General features: G+C 57.3%; 1 protein-coding gene across 2 annotated transcripts in view; it reads right to left on the bottom strand.

The window, feature by feature from the left end:
- The window catches only part of PHACTR3 (phosphatase and actin regulator 3), a 185,321-nt gene extending 172,339 nt beyond the window's left edge, over window positions 1-12,982 (bottom strand). For both annotated transcript variants that reach the window (XM_081293307.1, XM_081293306.1), the window contains exon 1: window positions 12,839-12,982. In XM_081293307.1, the coding sequence (XP_081149433.1) occupies window positions 12,839-12,944 (106 nt within the window). In that variant the 5' untranslated portion in view covers window positions 12,945-12,982. The remainder of the gene's footprint in view (window positions 1-12,838) is intronic.
- Between the last annotated feature and the right edge of the window lie 2,162 nt (window positions 12,983-15,144).

Genomic DNA, 15,144 nt, shown 5'->3' on the forward strand with positions numbered 1-15,144 from the left:
GCGCCCAGGACATAGAGCTCTGTCGGCTGGGTAAGTGTGTGCCTGCGTGTGGTGTGCCCAGGGGCATGCCCAGCCTCAAGCGCAAGCCCCGGGGGTTGGGAAGGACTGAGCGGTCACCCCACCACTCCTTAGTCCACAGCGCTTCTCCTTCACATTAACATGAACACAGTGAAACCAGCAAACTTCAGATACTTTACAGGAACTGCTCAAGCTGCGGTCTAAACTCTCGGGAACCAACCAAAGTGGGACAAAAGGGCAAAACACCAGCGTGGGAATTCAAGGACCAAAGAAAAGAAGACAAACCACTCCTCAGAGGACAAGGTTAACACGAGGGCGGCTGCACCCTCTTGTGGCCATCAGAGGAACTGCACCAAAGCAGCCAAGGCGGGAGCCATCCTTGCACTTCTTGGAGAAGTGAACTTAGCCTTGAACTTGGCTTCCTTCACCTCAGGACTCCATCTTTGATGGGGGTCTCCACACAGGGCCCAGCCATTGGATGACTCAGGAGGAGTTCAGTGCAATGACAACTATAACTTCAAATAAAACACTGCTCTTGTAAAACAAAATCCTCCATTTCACCATTGATGGTCCCCGGGGAAAGGCATCAGCTGCCAGAGTGTTAATGCAGTGGGCAACCCACAGCTTCCTAGAACTGTGCCCAGCCCTCCCTACAGTCCAGTTCATTCTCAGGCTGTCTACAAAGTCCTTTCCAAGCAGAAGTTGAAGACCCACGTGCAAGGTTGGGTCTGGATCTTACAATAGGGGGGCCTTCAGCCAGCCATAGTCCCCCCTAAACCTAGTGTGCCAAGGGGGAGGGCCCCACCTCTGCCCAGCTCACACTCCTGTGACCAGCACAGGTGCACTCCACACAGAGCCAGGAGGACCGGAGAACACAAGCCGAGAGGCAGGGCGAGGGCAGGAGACCCCAGGGAAGAGGGAAAACAGCCAGCGGGCTCCTGTGCACGGCTCCATGAAACCTTAAATATTCCAGCGACCCCCTCCCTCCCAGACTCTCCCTTGCAGGGGTGCCAGGATGGAAGCAGGGGGACAGACTACAGGGAACCCTGGAAAGATGGGGGTAAATGAAGAGAGCCCCCCGTAAAGCACGCAGGAACGTGGGCCTTTGCGGCCCTGGCTGAGCTCCTGCTTCCTGACTTGAATGTCTCTGGGCGTGGGGCAGCGGCCATCCTCCCACCCTGCAGGGGCACGAAGGGGGACGCAAGGCCAGCAGCAGAGCAAGGAGCCCTGCATCAATCTTGCCTGAGAGCAGGGCTCTCACCCACTCCCTTCTCAGCTCCCTCTGTGAGACAGGGTCCCCAGAACTCTGTGATCACTCACATGGCTAGAGCTACAACAGACCTGAGAGACAGACTCTGACGCTCCCATTGGGCAAAGGAAGAAAATGAGACGCAAAGCACCTAAGTCCTTGCTGGGGCCACCCACCCTCCTGGGCTCAGACCTGCACTGCATTAACATGCCCTGGTCAAGGTGCCCCATCTGACAGGTGTGCCACAGGACAGAGGAGGACTCCCACAGCCCTCGGAGCCAGCCCACGCTTGGTGCCTCCCACCTCACTGAAATCCCCACCACCAACCCAACTCAAAACAGCCATCCAAGACACCCAACACCGGCTCTACCCCATGCCTTGACCTGCCACCTACACTGCAGGGGGAAGAAGTGAGCGTGTCCAGCACCATGTGGACTCACAGGGAGTGGGTAGAGGCATGGCCAGGCTGGAAAGGGGCCCGGGCCTTCACGGCACCAGCATTCACTGAGCACCTGCTTTGCGACAGGCCTTGGAGATCTGGGGGAATCTGCCCAGCAGACACCCTGGGTAGGAAAAGTCCGGAGGCATCACACAGCAGAACAGCCCCTCAAATCAATCACAATCAGGCAGACAACCCTTCTTTGAAATTTCCAACCAAAGAATGTGAGCAGGCACAGGCACGAGGGTGAATGAACTGTGGTATGTGCGCTCACAACAGGCCACAGCTGGGAGGAACAGAGAGAGGCTGTCTTGCCTGCGCCCTTCTCCGGGAGTTCAAACATCACCCCACAGTGCTGTCATGGGTCCCTGAGGACAGCGACCACCCTGGCTCCTGTGACAAGGAACTGGGGTCCTAGGCTGCCCTCCTGTGGCCTGGCTTCCTCATTTGTACCCAAACAGCCCCAGCAGATTCCCCGGGAGGCAGAAGGTTGGCTCAGGCACTCAGAGACCACGGAGGCCAAGGCGGAGCCACACTCTAGCAAGATGACAAGGAGGACTTGGTGAAGGACCTAACGGAAGGTGCCGGGAGAGTGAGGGCCTCTGCAGTCCACCTGCAGGAGTGACTGGCCCTTCAGAAAGGATGGGCAGGTTGAGCAGGAAGGCCTCACGGGATCCCGAGCCACAGGGTAAAACACACGCTGTGTGCATTACAACAGGTGACTTTTAAAAGAGAATAATCACATTAAAATAATGGCCTTTGTTTTTTTTTTTTTTAAAGAGAGAGTGAGAGAGAGAATTTTTAATATTTATTTTTTAGTTCTCGGCGGACACAACATCTTTGTTGGTATGTGGTGCTGAGGATCGAACCCGGGCCGCACGCATGCGAGGCGAGCGCGCTACCGCTTGAGCCACATCCCCAGCCCCAAATAATGGCCTTTGTGACCCAAACACTTCCTCCTTCCTCGAATGAGATGTGTGCATTTCAATGTTTCCTGGATTTATACACTTAGGAGACTCTGGGCTGAGTCTCACCATACATAGCCCGGATTTATGTCACCATCCTCCATCACAGAAATGGCAAGCCGCTTCCCAGAGTCACAGTTCAAACACAGCCTCAAGTGGATCTATAAATTACAGAAAATCCATAGCGCTAGGAATATCGGTGATACTTTAAAAATAGATCATAAGTTCTGTAGCCATAAAGATGATAATTCCAGGAATCGATTTGTACCCACCACAAATGGGGATCCTCTGTGTGTTCACAGAGCCCTGCTCTCCAGCCCCTCTGCCCTTCACTGAAACTCCTGTGCACCCCAACGCAGGCAGGGGTCTGCCTACCAACGCAAGGGCCTGCCGGGGCTTTGCATTTAGAGAGCAATTGTTCAGCAATTAAATTCCGGCGCCGTCACCAGCCTCTGTGCTGGTACCTTTCCACAGTGCGAGGGCTTTCCAGAGGAAAGGGGGAGGGATATTCACTCTGCAGGTAGCAGCAGCAGCCAGCTCAGTGCCATGACCTGGGGTGCAACAGCTGCCACCCTGGCATTCCTCGATGCAGCCTTGGGTTGCCCACCCTCTGGGTTCTTTCCAGTTGCTACTTGGGGTGACCTGAGAGTCGGTGCCTACTGGAGTACCAGGGGACCTGCAGATTCTAGGGGAAAGGACCCTGGGGTGCTGTTAGGAGGAACCACAGGTGTGGAACTAAGAGTGGGGTGGGCTATGCCCCCATCGGATCCCAAAATGCCCAACCAAGTGAAGCAGCTCCTTCAGTCCAGGAAGCAAGGGGCCTGAAGAGCTTGGGGGGCTGGGCCTGATCCTGTGCTGTTTCAGGTTGAGTCTCCGTCACCATCCCTGTGTCTGTGATGAGTGCGCACAGAGGTGGTGCTGTGAGCCCCATGTGGAGCACTAGAAGATTCCCCAAAACAGCATGAGCCAAAGCCCTCCGTGAGCATGGAGGCAGTGAGAGCAGCCTGGGAGGGCAACGCTGGGCAGGTGTGAGCGGGGGTCACCCCCAGAGCTTGAAGGGCCTTGCAAACCTCACCTGGGGAGTGAGGGTTTCATCTGGGGGTAACAGGAAACCCAGTGGTGTCTCCGACCAGGAAAGCATGCTTGTCTCCCTTCTTCTCCAAGGTTACTAGGGCTGGAGGGTAGCAAAGAGGTGGCCAGAGGCTGGGGAAGGACAGAGAGGGGAGAACCAGGGCAATTTGGCCAGGTGGTGACAGTGTCCAGGACAAAGATGGGTTTGATGATATTCAGCCAACTCTTCTTGCCAAGGCACCCTGCAGCTAATTCTGTAATAAGGGGGTCCTCTGAATGGGGTACCCATGCCTACCTGCTGGCTCAGGTGCTCCTACCTTAGAGGTTGCTTGTCTTGGCGTAAAGATCCTGGGAGCAGGATTCCATGGCCTAATCCATTTGCCCACAGTGTGGAGGGCAGAGGCAGCGTGAACTCCTACAGCCCCCGGCCAGGATTCCCACGGTGGGTTTCCTGATCAACACTAATCTAGGCACGGCTATGAGGGTCTTTGCAGATAGACCCAGGGTTATAATCAGCTGAATAGAAGACAGGGAGATTATCCCGGATGATCCGTGGGCTCCGTGTAATCACAGGAGCCCCGAGAAAGCAGAGGGGAGGGAGGAGCAGAGGAGCGGAGGAGCGGAGGGAGGGAAGAGATTCCAGGGGTGAGGACACAGCGGCTGCCACTGGAACTGAGAGGGACCCAGCCACCGACAGCAGGAACCGGACCTGGACCTCGGTGCTGCCTCCTGAAGGAGCAGGAGGCAAGTCTAGTAAGGAGCAGATCGGTGGAGACTGGGACCTCAGCCGAGGCCCACAGGGAACCTGCTGAGCCCACCTGGCCTCCGCCCACGCAGAGGGTGAGGTCAGTGGCTCCTGTTCCGGGCAGCCAGGTGGCTGCTCATTTTGGCAGCAACAGAAAGTTACGTGCTCATCTTCCTGCTGAAGCCTCCTGCAGGTAAGGAAAAGCGAGGCTCAGAGGGGGTGGCATGTGCAAGGCTGCGCGGGGACCCAGGGACCAAGCTGGGGGCAGCACACTCCGACCCAACCCCAAGCATCCTCCTCCCACTTTTGTGCAACCCTCTGCCCTTAGCCCCACGAGATGGTCCTTGGAAGCGGCAGGACTCCTGCCGGCCATCCACCCAGATCTGAGCAACGGGCATACTGTGGATGGAGGTGGGTGGAGAGGACCCCGGGCAGCCCACCTGCAAGGCAGGACAGTGGGACACACCCTGCCTGCTGCAGGCACCGCCTCCCACCTGGAGGGCAGGGCTTTCCTCTGCCACCAGCCTGCACGTCTCCGAGGCAGGCCCTCAGAGGCACAGGTAGAATTAGGGCCTCTTTCAAGACCCCCTGAATCAGGCACTAAGACCCAGCATTAGCCTGCTGTCAAGCACTCTCCAGGACCACGGGGCAGAGAGGACAGACTATGACTTACGAACAGTGAAGCAAAGTGGCTCTGACTCCAGAGCCTGCGGGCAGGCTCCTGGATCCCCGCAGCCCTCAGTCTTCAGCATCTGTCTAATGGAGTCAGGCCACCAAAAAGCCATCTGCCACAGAGATGTGCAGGTGAACAAGACGGGCCAGGGACAGGGCTGGTCCCTCACCTGGCACTGGCTGATGAGGCTGTCACTGTCTTGTGACCACACGACTCCAAGTTGGAAATCACTGTCATCTGGAAACGAGAGGGGGGTGTCTCCTCTAATTCTGTATTATCTCAGTGTTTAGCCACGCAATTATTGAACCTAATTTATCATGATTTCATGTGGATTATTTTTAAAAAAGCATAGACAGCAAAGCCATTAAGATAAAAATAGAAATGTAAATATGCAGCAAGCCTCAAATGTCCTCATTATCTGACTCATAGGCATTAGGGTTCTGAAAAAAGAGACTTAGTCACAGAGACAGGTAATGTCCACGTAAACCAGCCACTTTGGACTTGTAAGCAGAGAAACACAGTCCTGGACTCACACCAGAACCTCAACTGCTGAAGAGAACCTCATCTTAGTCTCGGTGCTCTGGGGAACCTTGTCCAGCCGTGTGCTGTGCATTACGCAGGCGCTGGCGGCAGGCGGCTGGCCCGACTGCAAGAACAGTGCTGTGGGGGCCAGGCAGCCTGGTGCCCCTAGAGCAGCCAGCAGCAGGGGAACTTCACTGAGGCTGGGAGGACAGTGCCTGCCACGGGTGATGTGGTAATGGGCCCACAGCATAAGCTGAGAGTGGAAAAGGGTCCCTGCAGCCTGGACACGCCTGTGGAAATGGTGTACGTCACTCAAGATGGTCAAAAATCGAATGCACTTTCAGGAAGACCTAGAAGCCTCTCCAAACAGAGAAGCCGGCTCCCACCAGAGACTCCCACAAGCCACACTGCCTACAGTTTGAGAGAGAAGGTGCTGCTGGATGTGGAAATTCTTTTGCTAATGGTCTCCTTTAGGGACAAGCCCAAGGCTCTATATCAGGCCAGACTCCACCTGAAGGAAGAGCCCCTCTGAGCTGCAGGATGGGTCTCTCCACAGGGGAGAGGAAGAAGAGATCTCCCCCAGTCCCTCTGTCCCCCATAACCTGGCCTCTCATGCTCTTGGTCAGTCCACAGAATTTTCAGAGCACCTACTATGTGCCAGGCATAGAGCTGCACGCCATGCCCTCAAAAGTGAGCTGATGCTGGGTCTGTTCCATGGAGAGGTTGGGTCACAACCACTGTGTTGTGGGTCCCATGACCACCCTGGGCTCGGGGACTCAGATGCCTGCCATGTACTCCCAGCTGTGACACAGCCCCAGGATATAAAGGCACATGTGTGGGGTGGAGCTGGGGACATGCCCACTTGATTCCTCCTGCAACAAGCCTTGAACACAGCAGCAGGTGCGAGCCCTTGACTCTGGAAGCTCCTTAGAGGCCCAGCACCCAGGCTTTGTGGGGCTGTGAGGTGGGCACCCTCTGGCCTTTGGTGGCCAGATTTCAGAAGGCAGCCAGCGTCTGGCTGAAGCCCCCCATGGTCCGCAGTTCAGGGTCCTGGGACTTATGGCTGAGCACTTTCGTACAGCTGCGTGGGGGTGGGGGGGCGGGCTGCGGGGAGCTATAGAAGGGCTGTTCTAGGACCAGGGCCACAAGGGAGAGGGGTCCTTCAGATTGAGTGGCTGAAGGCATCTTCCCAAAGCAGCCACCAGTCTCAAGTGTTCCTATGATGTGACTGTGCCTTCCCACTGCCGGGTGAGTGTCCGTCCCCCACTATCAGGACAGGTGAACTGCACAGCAGAAGGATGGACAGGGACTCCAAGGTGGGCCTGCTCCTCTCCTGCTGAGAACACAAAGCACTCCCGCAGCGCCCCTGCTGGGGATCCAGGGCCGACCCTCAGTCCCAGTGAGCTGCCACTGAACTGCCCCAAATGCAGACTCTGGAGTCCTGGAACTCGGACTGTGGCCTTATTTGAAATAGGACCTCTAAAGAGCAACTGGGTTACACTGAGCCCTGTGGATGGGTCCTCCTCCAGTCTGACCAGTGTCTTCAAAGGAAGAAGAGATCTGGACACACAGAAAGGGACCCCAGGGAGCAGGAGCAGAGAAAGATGGGCACAGAGGGAGCCTCCTGCAAGCCAGTGAGAGAGGCCGAGAGGCGGCAGCCGGCTGCAGGCAGCTGACCTCAGACCTCCAGCCTCCAGGATGTGAGCAATCTGCACCTGCCGGCTGCAGGCAGCTGACCTCAGACCTCCAGCCTCCAGGATGTGAGCAATCTGCACCTGCGTGCAGGCCACCCATCAGGGGCATCCTGTGAGAGCGGTGGCAGCTAGGCCAGCTTGCTGTGGGGCCACGTGTCACTGACAAGCTCAGTCAACAGGGGCCTCTCCTGGAGGTGACCCAAGGCTAAGGCCTGAAGGACACAGGAGAGTGCCCAGGCTGGCTACTCACCAAGCTTTGGGGCATCAGCAAAGGAGGCGACCACCAGCAGCCAGTCCAGCTAGTTTGGCTGCAGGGCCAGCTCGCAGGGCCAGCTCCCTGGCTGACAGAACGGAAGTTCCATTCCCACTCTTCTGGTTGGTGCCCCAGGAGCAGCACCTCACAGCCCCCATTCACCCTGCAGTGCTGGACACAGACGTCAGCGTCAACACTGGGCCAGGCTCCGGGTGGCAGGGTGCAGGGTGGTGGTGCCCATGTTGTTCAGGAAACCCACTAAGAGTCCCAACATGTCTTTGAGCGGATGGGAGGAGATGGGGGGCAGCAGAGGGGTCCACAGAGGACTCCCGCTGGTCCGGGCAGACGTGTGCAGCAGGAGCTTCAAAGACCCGGCAAAGTGAAAAGTCAAGCAAAGTACCAGATTAGACCAGAACATGTTACGAGGCTCCTACAAACCAATTAGAAGACTAAGAACCCACAGGAAAACAGGGTGGAATAAAGCAACAGCCAACTCCCAGAAAGCTCCAATTAACAGCCAATTAACATAAGAAACCCTCTGAGGCAAGCTGGGAATGCTCAGTCAACCAAGGAAATCCCACCTTCTCCCCTGGGACTGGCCGAGTTTCAGATCGGAAGGATCCAGAGCTGGGCGGACAGCTGCTGGGAGGGGAGGGCGCACCAGGAGATGTTGAGTGCAGAGGGCTGCGCAGGACCCCAGCAGGACCCCTAGCAAGCTCGCCCTCCCACTGGGTCTCTCTGCCTCCCCTGATGCTCCCCTCAATACCAGTGAGAGGCTGGGACAACCTCTGGCCATCGCAGCAGAGGCCAGAAAGCCTCTAAAGCAATTAGACAGAATCTATTAACCCAGATGAAGCTCCAAGACACACTGCTGGGTGGAACAACGGGATTCGGAACAAGACATGCTGTGTGGTGCCGCCTCTTCCCGAAACTTATAGGAGGCGACATGGAGTGCTCTCCACAGGGACCTACTTGTCCAGGGTGGGAAAGTCCATAGCAAGGGCTGACCTGACCTGCTCTCTCTGCAGCTGCCTGGAGACACAGGAGGGGCAAGGCCCAGCATCATATCCCAGCCTGGCATGCTCACTTGGGATGTTTAGGCTTCTCACTTGGAGAATGGATGGGGTGTGTGTGTGTGTGTGTGTGTGTGTGTGTGTGTGTGTGTGTTTTCTGCATTCTGCATTCATCCAACAAATACTTAGGGTGTGCCAGCTTTAGACCAGGCCTGTTCTAAGGACAAGTTTCCCTCCTTTCCCTTAAAATAAAAACAAGTGGTCAACTAGTCATCAGCAGCCAGTAGTCCCAAAGGCAGCGGGTAGTGGACACATGTGCATTAGGAGCAAGAGACGGGGAAGGGAAGTGGGCCTGCAGGACCCCTGGGAAGGGAAAGGCCCAATTGTCCTGGGTGTGCCCTGAGCAGCTGGGCAGAGAACCAGAACAGGGGACCCTGAGTTGGATACACTCCTCAAGGCCCTTCACTGCTGTCCGAACTAATGTCATAACCGCCTCTGTCTCCAAACAGGTCACAGGAGGGAGATGGCAGCAGCAGGACGACAGTGCCTCAAGGTCTACAGGCCCGGTGTGCCCAGGTGTGAGCCCGGTGTGCCCAGGTGTGGGACCCGGCACAAAGGAGGTGCACCTGGAAGCCTGATGGAGTTTGGGGCTTGGCATCTACCCGCTGGGTTCTGTTGACATCCCCAGTTCCCTGCTGGGAGGCTCAGGCCTGGCTGTCGAGGGGACACAGGCTCCATCCCTGACCTAGGGAGGCCAGTGAGCTGAGCCTCAGCCATTCAGCACTTCCTGCTCGCTGGCCTTGGTGATGGGTTCAAGGACTAGTGATATGACCCAGGGACAGGCAAGGACATGCTAGTGGGATGCACAGGCTCTGGAGTTGACCCCGAATTGAAGGATTCAGCAGGTCTAGTCCATTGCAGTCACTTGCTCCCCAAAAAAGTCCCACTGGCTGCTACTAAATTTTCAAAAGAACTGGATGGTTCCGGGCTCAAAGTGGGTCTTCAGAGTTACTGCCTCCAGGGAACCTTGTCCAGGCTCACTCTGGGGAATGCCCTGGGGAAACAGGCATTAAATTTCAACCGCCAGTAGAGCGCTCGCCTGGCATGCGTGCGCCAGGGTTCGATCCTCAGCACCACATACAAACCAAGATGTTATGTCCGCCGAATACTAAAAAAAATAAATATTAAAAAAACTTCTCTCTCTCTCTCTCTCTCTCTCTCTCTTTCTTTAAAAAAAAAAAAAAAAATTCAACCGCCACTGTTTGCAGTCCCTAAAGCCACTTTTAAGGAGCATCAGCCAGAGCATGGGCATGTCATGATATCATCAATCATGTCTTTCCCTTCAAAAAAATTTTAAAGAACTCATTTGCTGCAGAAACAGCCTGGGAGGAGTCAGCCCTTCCTAATCAGACTTTCCAGTCTAGAGGAACCAGTGGTTAATTTGCTCCTCAATCAAAGCAGAGCTAGCCACAAAAACAGCAAATTTTCCCTTTAAGGTGAGAGCCAACCACCCAAAGCAAGCTCCAGGAAGCAGCCACACAAAACAAGTCAGCCGGAGACCCAGTGGGGACTGCACATCCTCCTGGTTCCAGAAGGGAAGAGGTCAAGGGACCTTGTCAACGTCCAGCCACCAGAGGGCCCAGAGTCCTAGGCACACAGCCTGGCTCTCCCCTGGGTCCCTGGCCTCTTGATGCAGAGCAACACTTGGTATTTGGATGTGGGTCCCTTCAACACTGAGATATGACAGTGAAGCCCACATGCACCCTCTGTCCCAGTGCCCCAGACTGGAGCCTCCAGACCAAGCACCTTCCCCAGCTCCAGGGGCAGCTGTGCACCTGCCCACAGACACAGCCCGTCCACCCCCTAGTGCGTCACCACAGAGCGCCTGTCCTCCCCCCACCTCTCCACCTCCATCCCCCCAGCCTCCAGGCTAAGGACTACCCTCTAGTGTCACCATTACCAGTGCTCAGACACAGAGCTTCATGGCTCCCTGGACTTGGGGCAGCAGCAGGTCTGACCAGCCCTGCCACAGAGGTGTCCCAGGGCTTCCCACTTTTCCCTACTCTGAAGCCACCCTCCTGTCCTCCGAGCAGCAGAGCCTTCCCCCAACAGCCTACCGCCACTCCAAAGATGCAGCGAGCTTCCCCCTCAGTCTAAAGCCTGCCTCTGGCCCTGGAGCACACAAGTAAAACCCCAGGGGCGCATTGCTGAGTCTCAGGACCATGGCTCAGGGCCCCAGACAGCCCCCTCCCTGCCCTTGCCCAGAACTTCAGCCTCAAGATCCTCTGCTGTTCTCCAGTCCCACCAGTAACTCCCACCTCAGGGCCTTTTCCACTGCTTCCTCTCCCACGGGACCCCGTCCTCACAGGGCTCCCTCCTCCCTGGTCAGGCCTGAGGCCGCTGGCCCTCCTTCTGCCTGTTCAGACTTCTCCCCCACATTGTCCTGTGCTGAAACGTTTGGTTGGGTTCCCTCCCAGGTCCAGTCTCCTTCTGTCCCACCGGAGTACACACCCCTGCAGGCAGGGGCTGCTCCCAGCTCTCTGGCTTCCCAGCTCCCAGGTCAACGCCTGCAGCATTTCCAGCGACTGTGATCATTTGCTGGCCCACTGACTAAATATTCTGCTTTCTCCCAGGCAAAAGTGGGTCACGGTGGCTGGGCCCTGCCTCTCTCAAAGCCTAGGCAAAGGCTACAGAACCATTTTTAAAATGCCCAGTATTGAAAGGCGCATGTGGAACAGGTGAGGCCTGGCACACGGCAGGTAGATGCAGGTAGATTCCACCTGCCAAACTAAAGACCTGCCAAATTCAACCAAAATGCACCCACTGTGCACCCAGCCCCCAAATTTTGCTAATGGCAGGGTGCTTTAGGAGGAGGAAGCCACCCTTCTGAGCACCTACTATGTGCAGGCACCAGAGGGGCACTAGAGGGTGTCCCTAGTGTCCCTGGCTCCTCCTGGAGCTCAGCCACTGAGAGGGCCAGGATGATGCTCACAGGTGCTTGGCATTCCAGAGGGTGCAGTCTGCAACAGAAAGGCCACCGACCATCCTGGCTCCAGGCCCCCCCACTCACAGCACAGAAGTGCCCAAAGCCGGGCCCAGGAGATCTTCTCCTGGGCACCAAAGGGAGCCCAGCTTTCAAAGGATACCTGCTGACCCAGCTAACTAGTGTCACTCCCTTCTCAGTCCTGTGGCCCATGTACCCCAGGATCTCCCAACTCAGCACTAACCCTGTGGAGAGAAATATCTTTGGGGGCGGGGCAGTGGCTGACCTGAGCACTGCAGGGTTTTAGGCAGCATCCCTGGCTGCTACCCCTAGATGCCAGGGGACACTACCTTGCCAGGAGTGACCCCCACAGAGGGGTGAAAGCCACTGATAAGAACCCCTAAGAAGACCTAAAACAGTCACCTTACTGCCCTTTTTCCAAATTACCCAGGGGCACTGGTTAAAAAGATTCCAGGACGTTCTAACCTATCAGCCTGGGGTGGGGACCCCAGGAGAAGCATAGAAGGGGCCAGCCAGGAAGCTCTGGCCTGAGTATCCTCACCCACTTGTGCAGTCCCCTGGACACCTGATGACCCGGTGCCAATGGCCTCCTAGTACATACAGCATAGCTCTCCGTGGAGACAAGCCCCTTCTCCCCCCAGGTGTTACTCTCCTGGTTTCTCAGGGCGGCTGAAGATCTCATCCTTTCAACTGTGGCTGGACTGGCTGCAGGGCCAGGTGTCTGCCCGGCAGGAGGCAAGGGGCTGGCACCACCAGGTGGAGGCCCCAGTTGAGCTCTCACAAGTGGCCCTCGCTGTATGCCCCTCCACCTGGTGAGCCCAAGTACTGTCCTCAAGATGCAAGTACTGGGTCCTCCCCACTTCACAGACGTGGAAACTGAGGCACGAGAAGGCCAAGTGGGATGCACACAGGGTCGTGTGACCAGCAGAGGAGGACCCGGACCCCGGACTGTCGGACCCCACGGGCCAGCACTCCTGATCACTGTGGGCACTGTCCTTCTCCCTAAAGGGACATCTTCGCGCGCGACTTTGCTGCAGGGGAAAGCCCGAGATAGGAGGCGCCCACCTCCGTGGCTGGGGCCAGAGAGGGGATCCTGGCCACCCGCAATGACCAAGGGCAGGGGCGCGGCTCCGGAGGCGTCACCCCAGCCCCGCGCCCGGCCGGACAGAGCCCTCTCCCACGGCGCGCTTACCTTGCACCGGGCCTGGGGCGGCGGCGGCGTCCGGAGCCCGGAAGGCACGCAGCAGCGAGCGCAGCGGCGCCGGCCAGCGGGCGCGCCCCTCGACTCGACCGCGCATCCCGCCCAAGGGCCGCTCTGCGCGGCTCCGGGCTGCGTCTGCCGGGACCCGCCAACGCAGCGCCGAGCTGGGGGCCGCGGGGAGGTGCCGGCGGGGCGGGACCCGGGCCGGGGGCGGTGCCGCGGCGCGAGGCCGCCTCCGCCGGGCGGGGACGCCGAGGGGCACCGCCGTGACCTTGACCTTCCCGGGCCCTGCCCAGAGCTGCGGTCTGCCCCGAGCGGCAGTGGGGCTTCAGAGCTGGCTTCAGAGCTGGCTGCTCCCGGGGCCTTCCTGGAATGCCCGAGAATCGTGAAAGGGACAGCCAGGTCGTCCGGAGGTGGGGAGCTGGGTTAATTGCATCCTAAGGAGGCTGCCAGGTTGGAGCTGCTGGGCGCGTCGCTTGACCTTTGTGAGCCTCAGCGTTCTCGCGTGTAAAATGGACTTAGAGTGAAATGAGATGACGAGGACCTGAGACTGGGCGAGCCGGAGACTCCCCAGTGCTGGGGACTCTGGCTTCTTCAAAGATCCCTGCGTTTTAACCGCTTGTCATAAGACAAAGCCTAGCTATTCAGCCTACTCAGTGTTACATCGGGACACCTTGTGACCACCACAACGCTCCTGGGCTAGTCTGTGCCGAGCTCCACGCCAGTCCCTGCTGGTGTCAAAAGCACAACCCTCGCACCACCAGCCCCCTGGCTGAATCTTCAGAGGTCTCAGCAGCTTCTGCTGACTTCGGGTTTTTCAGCCCAGCCCTGCCTGAGAGGCAGATCCCCTGCCTGAGACGGGTCCTGGCCCCATCAGCACCCAGGCAGCCAGGTCACCAGGAGAGGCCCAGGCAATGTAAACTTGAGGGGCTCAGGGTAACCAACACAGGCCCCCAGAGCCCAAAGCAATGTTGCTGCTCTCCCTGTCACCAAGAGCTTGCCATGTGGGCCGCTGTGTCTCCTGAGGGACCCAGCGGTCCTCTGCTCAATCCCCCAGCAACGCAGTGAGCAGGTGCAATCATACTGTCCAGTTTACAGATGTGGAAACTCGGTGACCAAAGGGGAAAGGACTCTGCGGCCCACCCTTCTGCGGAGTGCCCCGCTGGACTCCCTCCCTGTACACCTGGCATCGCTGAACTTTTAGAAGCTAATGCTAGGTGGCACTGCCACAGGCTCAGGTTCATGGGGACTCCGAGGCCCTTGAGGAGGGCACTCTCTGCCCAGTGTACAGATGGGCAAGTTCAAGCCCAGTGAGAGCAGTAACTCGATCACAGCCGTCGCCCCGCCCCTTCCTCCCATTTCTCCTCTGAAGCTCACATGAGGAAACACTGTTACTATCCCCACCTACTTAAAGGCACAAACTGAGGCTCAGAAAAGTGAAATAGCTTTCCCTAGGAAGTTAGGAGGGGACACTGTCCAGGTTTCGGCCTTGGTTGCTGTCATGTCACAGTGCTTTTACAAGTGCTTGCTCTCTGCCGAGTGCATGGCAAGCTCTGCAAACTCCTACTCATCCCACAAAACCTGGCTTAAGCATGGGCTCATCTCTGCAGCCTTTCCTCCGCCTCCTTGCTTCCTCCACCTGTGGTCACTCGGTTTTCCCTCTCCCAGGCCCCAGATGTGAAGTGCAAGTACTTGCCCACACCTGAGCCCTGCTCCCTGCCATGCTGGGATTTCGAGGACAGGCTTCCTCTCCTGTCGCTCAGAGCCCATCTGTTTTGCATTGGGGAGCCCCTCCCTGCTCTGGTGGAACCAAGGCCCCTCCCCAACCCCACTGTGGGCTCCTCACCAGTATAACCAGTCAGCATAGTCCATCTGGACTGTGACTGGTGGAGAGAGTTGGCTCACAGAGGCAGGCATACTTGGGGGATTTTCTGGACTGGAGAGAGGAGCCCTTGGGCTTCCCCAGCCTGGAGGAGATGGTCCAGACTTCCCAGAGCCATCGCATTCCTCAGAAGGACAACACAGAACAGGGGGAGTCTACAGAGAGAGGTATTCTGTGGTTCCCTGAACTGCCTGCCCAACACCTGGTTCCAGCTGTGCCTGCAGGCAGCCCTTTGGAGGGCTGGAATTGTCAGTCATACTTTCCCTGCCATTTCCTTTCCCCTCAGCCTTGGATGGGAAGAGGTTAACAGATAGAAATAGTCACAATCACAAATCCAAGGTGGGCCAAGTATGAGGCTCATGGCTCTGCTGCCTGTCCCAAGGACAGTGCCTTCATGACCAGTCACCCATCTGCC

Source organism: Spermophilus citellus (assembly GCF_964194105.1).
Source record: "Spermophilus citellus genome assembly, chromosome: 4".
Classification (NCBI taxonomy): domain Eukaryota; kingdom Metazoa; phylum Chordata; class Mammalia; order Rodentia; family Sciuridae; genus Spermophilus; species Spermophilus citellus.